The 7,473-nt window shown below is 45.2% G+C and overlaps 1 protein-coding gene and 1 pseudogene across 1 annotated transcript; both read left to right on the top strand.

Annotated features, from left to right (window-relative positions):
* Positions 1-1,636: 1,636 nt before the first annotated feature.
* Positions 1,637-2,959, top strand: ACTL7A (actin-like 7A). The gene has a single exon (XM_006864689.1). It carries the CDS (start codon positions 1,637-1,639, stop codon positions 2,957-2,959), a length of 1,323 nt encoding a protein of 440 aa, XP_006864751.1.
* Positions 2,960-5,261: 2,302 nt separating this feature from the next.
* On the top strand, positions 5,262-5,698 carry LOC102837708 (annotated as a pseudogene).
* Positions 5,699-7,473: the final 1,775 nt, after the last annotated feature.

The following is a 7,473-nucleotide window of genomic DNA, read 5'->3' as shown; positions in this document are numbered from 1 at the left end:
TGATTAAGGTAGCATGTGTCAAAAAGAATACAAGGAGGCTTCAAAATTATCTGGAAATAAACAGATAATAGAATTTCCTCACAAACTTAAAAAATTCCTGTTATAATTCTTTCATCAAAATACGTTTCGTACATCAGAGAACATTATCATGTAAGTAAAATGACACCCAGCAGAACTGGAGAAAGTATTTGGAAATCATGTATATAACAAGAGTTTAAAATCCACAATTCAGCTCAGCGTATGCAACTTAAAAAACAAAAAGATCAAATCTTAAAAATAGGCACAGGACTGGAATATCACCAAAGACATTATATAAACATCTCACCAAAGACGCTGAATAAATGGCCAATGTTGTTGTTGTTGTTAAGTGCCGTTGAGTCAATTCTGACCCATAGCAACCCTGCATAGGATTTCCAAGGAGCGGCTGGGGAACTTGAACCACCGACCTTGCAGTCCAGCACATTGACCCACAGTGCCACACCAGGTCACCCAGTGGTAGCGGTCTCATTATAGGAGCAAGTGGTTCTGCTGTCATCTAAATCAGATTATGTCAATCCACTAGGACTTTCCAAAGTCCCGTGAGCAGCATGCCCTGCCCACCGCCTTACTTATCCTGCTATTGTAGTCTTCTTGCCAATCCTCTAGCTCAGGAGGAGTCAGCAAACTTTTTTTGTAAGGAGTCATATAATCAATATTTTTGGCTTTGCAGTCCATAGCCTCCAATGCAACTCAAATCTACCATTTTTCCAATCAAAGTTTATTTACACAAACAGGCCATTGACTAAATTCTACCCACAGGTTGTAGTTTGTTGGCACGTGCTCTAACTCATCTGCACATGCAACTCCCCGATATACAGGGGCTCTTTCCTCAGGGAGACCTGGTCAGTCACACTAACATGCTCACCCTAGCAGCCCTTCGGTAGTTTGTCACTTTAGCCTCAACACCTTCTGTTGTTGTTAAGTGAGATCTAATTGGTTCTGAGGAGTGGCTGGTGAGTTTGAACCACCAACCTTTTGGTTCAAGCTGACCTTGAGGTCCAGTGCTTATCCTACAGCACCATACCGGAACTCCTAACACTTTCTAACATGTATTAATTAATTTTGGTTATTATCTGTCTCCCCTACCCAATCCTCACTGACCAGAATGTAAGCTCTACAAGAGGCAGAGACTGTTTTCTTTTTTGTCACGACTGCATTCACAGCTGCCTTGCATGTACCAGATATTCGATACATATTAATTGACTGAATAAATTAAATTTATTGTAAAATTTAGGAAAAGAAAAGCCATAAATCTATCCTAATAGGTAGCACAGTGGTTACGAATTGGGCTGCTAACCTCAAGGTCAGCAGTTCAAAACTACTAGCCATTCCACGTGAGAAAGATGAGGCTTTCTGTTCTCATAAAGATTTACAGCCTTGTAAATACAGGGTCGCTATGAGTCAGAACTGCCTCCACGGCACACCACCACCACCACCACCACCATGGGACCTAGTTTCCTGTGGTCCAGAAAGCCCCAGGCCACTGGATTATGTCATAATCAGTGATGTAATCTTTGGGAAGATTCTGGAGTTACTTTCTGACTTAGGCCTTTCGGGCCTTGGAGCTGGTGGGGCTGGGAAGCTTTCTGAGTGCACGATGGCTCTTAACAGCATTTGGGCTCCACAGGGGGTGTTCATAGGTGATGGACCCGCCAAGAAAGTGGGTGAGCAAGTGTCTCTGCAGACACAGGTCCTCCAGACTGCCTCCTTAAAGGACGGCCCGGCCAAGCGAGCTCTGTGGGTCAACCGTAATAGTTCGGAGCTAGAAGACCCTACTAAATCCACAATGGCCAAGGAGCGGCCCAGGCTAGAGGCAACTAAGGCAGTGGTAGTGGACCTTGGCACTGGCTACTGTAAATGTGGCTTTGCTGGCCTGCCAAAGCCCACCCACAAGATCTCATCAACAGTGGGCAAACCCTACATGGAGACAGCCAAAACCGGCGATAATCGCAAAGAAACATTCGTAGGGCATGAGCTCCTCAATCCTCAGGTCCGTCTCAAGTTAATTAATCCTCTGAGACATGGCATCATCGTAGACTGGGATTCTGTGCAGGATATCTGGGAATATCTCTTCCGACAAGAGATGAAGATCGCCCCGGAGGAGCATGCGGTCTTGGTTTCAGATCCCCCATTGAGCCCTCACACCAACCGAGAGAAGTATGCCGAAATGCTGTTTGAAACCTTCAACACACCTGCCATGCACATAGCCTACCAGTCCCGCCTCTCCATGTACTCATATGGAAGGACCTCTGGCATGGTGGTGGAGGTTGGGCATGGTGTATCCTATGTGGTTCCCATCTACGAAGGCTATCCTCTGCCCAGCATCACTGGGAGGCTGGACTACGCAGGCTCTGACTTAACAACTTACCTGATGAGCCTGATGAACAGTTCGGGGAAGCACTTCACAGAAGACCAGATGTCCATTGTGGAGGACATCAAGAAGAATTGCTGCTTTGTGGCCCTGGACCCTATTGAAGAGAAGAAATTACCACCTACTGAGCACATGATCCAGTATACTCTGCCAGATGGGCAGGAGATAAACCTGTACCAGGAGAGGTTCCTCTGCTCAGAGATGTTCTTCAAGCCCTCTCTAATCAAGTCCATGCAGCTGGGGATACACACCCAGACGGTGTCCTGCCTCAACAAGTGTGATGTTGCCCTCAAACGGGACCTCATGGGGAACATCCTGCTCTGTGGGGGCAGCACAATGCTCAGTGGTTTTCCGAACCGCTTACAGAAGGAGCTGAGCAGCATGTGCCCCAATGACTCACCTCAGATAAACGTATTGCCAGAGAGAGACACTTCAGTATGGACTGGAGGCTCCATCCTTGCCTCACTCCAGGGCTTCCAGCCACTGTGGGTCCATCGTTTTGAGTACCAGGAGCATGGACCTTTTTTCCTCTACAGAAGATGCTTCTGAACCCTGCAGTGAAGCTAGGTGACTGGGGCTGCAACACATCAGCTTTGCTGGGTGAGCACCCATCCTGCACAGAGGGTGCAGGGCCAGCACATCCACTCTTGTGGTATTAAACAACCCTCACGTTCCCTTCCACAGTGTGTTTATTTCCTGACTTATTAAGAGCAACTTCATAGATACAGCATCACCAGAAAAAAATGGGGAGGAGGGGACGGGGTGAAACAGACATGCATTCTATAGCGATTGCTTAAACACTCCCTCTTTCCTGGGAGAAATTAGTTCTACAATTCTTTTGTCCCTTGTTCTGTGTATTCCCCAGTGGTTTAGAAAATATCTTATTATTAAAGTCAGCTTGGTAAAGGGAGTGCAATGAAGCTAAGATTATAGAGTAAATACTGTGTGAGGGGGCTATAAAAAGACCCCTCTCAATGAATTCCAAAGGCTTGGAAATAGTCTACAAGCGTGTTTACTGCCTGCTTCACTTGTCTGTTCTCTTACTTCCAAAATCCATTGGTGCCTCAGCACCAGCTCTTGTTAAGCCGTCATGGTGACAAGCTGCCGAAGCAGGAATATCATGAATGTATATCTTTAGAGAATTCTATAGATTTTTCTCTTTTTAAAAATTGGGGTAAGATTTATCTTGGATTCTCAGCACTTAGGTCACGAAGACAGTAGACAGAGTCATTCTCCAGACACTTGGAGAATCTCCCTCCTGAGTTGATTTTCCACCAGCCCATGGGGGACACAGTTGGAGTTGGAGTGAGTTCAGGATGGAGGCTTATGGTTCTGGGACTAATGGCATAGCCCGTGGGAGGTTTTCCCATGCCTGTCACTCTAACCCGAAGGAGTGCAGCAATCATCATGACCAGGAAAATTCTCCCAGGGCCCGGCATGTTTTGTATTTCTGCTGGAGGAGTTTGTAATTGAAGCACAAGTTTTTTAGAATAGGCCCCAATATATAATCTCTACCCTCTCCAAAGTTCAGAGCCTGACAGATAGTAAAAAAACCAACAAACCCTATTATATCACCATCTGGTTGTTGTTAGTGTACCATGGAGTCAGTTCAACTCATAGCAACCCTGCATAGGGTTGAGGCTGTAAATCTTTATGGGAACAGAAAACCTCATCTTTTTCCCATGGAACAGCTGGCAGGTTCGAACTGTTGACTTTGAGGGTAGCAGCCTGACTTGTAAACACTACGCTACCAGAGCTCCTACCATCTGCTTGTTCTTGTTGTTGTTAAGTGTTGTCAAGTCGATTCTGACCCATAGCGACCCTGTATAGGGTTCCCAAGGAGCAGCTGGTGAGCTTGAACTGCCGACCTTGAACTTACTCCCCTACAAAATTGAATACTGATGCTTACCTCACATACCAAATTCAACAGCCAGGAAGTCAATTTCAGCTCATAGTGACACTATTTATGGTTTTCCAGAGTAGTTGGTGGATTTGAACTGATAACCTTGTGGTTAGCAGACCAGTGACGCCCTACAGCACCCCCAGCTATACTCCACAAGGTACTCATAATAATACCTTGTAGACCTCTACCTCTCATACAGACTAGTCCTTAGCCACATATTCACATGTTCAGCCCTCCTGGGAGAGCTGGCATCTCTACCACCTCCAGGAAGATGTCTAGAGAGCCACCCTCACACCTCCACAACCTTGAAAGACCTAAATTGACTAAGCCTAGCTCCAGGCCAGACAAGTAAGCATTTCTGGTTAGCACCAGCAAGTTGAAATAGGAAACCAAAGATGGTTACAGAAGGGCACCTGGGCTTCCTGGGGTTCAGTAAAGATGACTAAGTCTTGCTCTGGAGTACCATGGAGCTAGCCGGAAGTTGAGTATATTGGTTTGAGAGGTTATGTCTCCTTCATTTCCATTTTCTTCCCAAGTTCCTGCCAATACTCCACCAGCATTTGTTTTCTGCCAATTTGAGGTTTGGCTAAGTCTGAGGACCTCTCTGGCAGGCTGGTAAAACTTATGGCCTCCCTTTCCAAGTTATGTTTCTAATTTCATAAAATAATAGGATAACAGAAGAATCCAAAATGCACTTCTATCTTCAGATTCCTTTGGGTTCTGTAGACCCCAGGTTAAGAACCCCCAAAATGTGAACATCTTGATAAAGAGAGGTGGCAGGTTGTTTTGGAAGATGAAAGTCTCTACATAATTTTAGGCCTAGATGTTATGCTGCATTATAAAATGAAAAATAGCAATACAGGGCTGAATAGTTGCATGTTCAGTCCTTTTCAAAACACTTTATGGCTTTTCTCTTTTGTGGCCATCACTGAAGCAACAGTGGCCGAAATGAAGTTCAATCCCTTTGTGACTTCTGACCAGAGTAAGAACCATAAAAGGCACTTCAATGCACCTTCCCACATTGGCAGGAAGATTATGTCTTCCCCTCCTTCTAAGAATTGAGGCAAAAAAACAATGTTCGGTCCATGCCCATCCGAAAGGATGATGACGTCCAGGTTGTACGAGGACACTACAAGGGTCAGCAAATTGGCAAAGTAGTCCAGGTGTACAGGGAGAAATATGTCATCTACATTGAGCGGGTACAGTGAGATTAAGCTAAAGGCACAACTGTCCTTGTGGGCATTCACCCCAGCAAGGTGGTTATCACTAGGCTAAAACTGGACAAAGGCTGCAAAAAGATCCTGGAATGTAAAGCCAAATCTCGCCAAGTAGGAAAGGGAAAGGGCAAATATAAGGAAGAAACGATTGAGAAGATGCAGGAGTAAAATACAGCTTCCATTAAAAACTGCAAAAATGATGAAAAACAAAACAAAAACACTTTATGAATTCCTCACTTAATCCTTATATTGCTCTCTAAGAGAACCCTCCTACCAAACCTCCAATTGCCAGAAAGCGAATGCTGGTGAAGTATTGGCAGGAACTTGGGAAGAAAACGGAACTGAATGAGACATAATCTCGCAAAGAGAAATGAAATTTTAGCAATATTTGAACATCCAGTAGTTTCAACTTGGGGTACTTTCCTCTTTCATGGGACATTTGTGAATGTCTGGAGATATTTTTGATTACCATAACTGGGGTGGATGGGGGACAAGCGGTATGCCATTCACTTGGAGGTCAAGGATGTTACTATCTCTACAATGTACCAGAGAGCCTCCCACAGCAAAGAATTTATGACCCAAAATGTCAAAAGTATTGAGGCTGAGAAACCTTGTCATAGCGCAGATAGCAGGCATTGTTGAATAATAGCAATGCTCAGCGAGATCAAATGGCTTTGTCCAAGAGAGGTTGACCCATAGCCCCAAAGCCTTGTTCTTTCCTTTACCAAGGGAGCATTTCTTGTTCTCAAAGCTCCTGAACTTCAGAACCAGTAAGAAAATGGTAGACAAGGGTTTGGGAAGCAAAGAAGCAGCCTCAGCTCCAGGGACAAAGGGCATGAGAGCAGCCTTCCATCTTGCCAGATATGACATTAACCGTGACATGTCTCTAGCCTCTTGGACATTTGCTGTCATCCAGTCTCTGAGATTGTCATCTCCAACCCAGTTACTGGCATAAGTTAGACAAGGCAGGAAGACCAGACTCCTAATGACTTGAGCCAGGTAGTGTTTCTAAAGAACCAGAAAGGTTCCTGGGCAGGCAACAGAGAATAAAACGTTAATTTTGCTTCTCAATCTTGCAGTCATTTACGTTTCTAACAATGTTGTTATTAAACGCTGTTGAGTCAGTTCCCATCCATAGCGGCCTTGTATAGGGTTTCCACAGAGCGGCTGGTGGATTTGAACTACTGACCTTTCAGTTAGCAGACCAGTGCTTATCCTACAGTGGATATACCAAGACTCTATTACTAAGAATGCCAGTTTGATTTATTTCTTAGAACACTCCCTCAGTTGTAGTTTGAGAAATCTCTCAATGGATGTAGATAAGCACAGGACTGAAAACCGTAAGATCAGTGGTTTGAGCCCTCCAGACACTCTGCAGGAGAAAGATGAGGCTTTCTACTCTGGCCAAGATTGAAAACCTTTGAAACCCTATACAGGGTCACTATGAGTCAGAACAAACTCCAAGGACACTTAGCATCAACACACACACACACACAACAAGGTTTCAAAACATTCATGGAGGAGAACAAACAAGATGGCGGATTGGGTGGAAGTGCAGTAAAGGAGCTCCACCAGCAACAACACAAAATGCCTGACCAAGCAGGCTCAGGATGGTCCCAGAACTCTGAACCACATATAAAGGAATATTTAAAAGGTTGGAAGACTCAGAGCTGGGGAATTTGTGGCAGAAGCAAGAAATCCATTGCTTTCTAGTCCAGGATGCTCAGTTGCTCGAGGAGCCGCCATCTTGGGTGAAACCACGTTGGGGAAGGATCAGAGCAGCCACAGACACCTGGCAGAACCGCAGATATAAAGGTGTGGACATTCTATTCTTTTGGTATCTGTTCACTGGTCCCTTGCTGTCTGCGCACCTCCATTCTGGTGACTATAGGGGTACCTGAGCTAGTGGGCACCCCAGCCCCACCCTCAGAGGGTTCTACTAC

This window comes from Chrysochloris asiatica, unplaced genomic scaffold (genome assembly GCF_000296735.1).
Source record: "Chrysochloris asiatica unplaced genomic scaffold, ChrAsi1.0 scaffold00069, whole genome shotgun sequence".
Taxonomy (NCBI): Eukaryota; Metazoa; Chordata; class Mammalia; order Afrosoricida; family Chrysochloridae; genus Chrysochloris; species Chrysochloris asiatica.
This window is presented reverse-complemented; position numbering and strand designations above follow the sequence as displayed.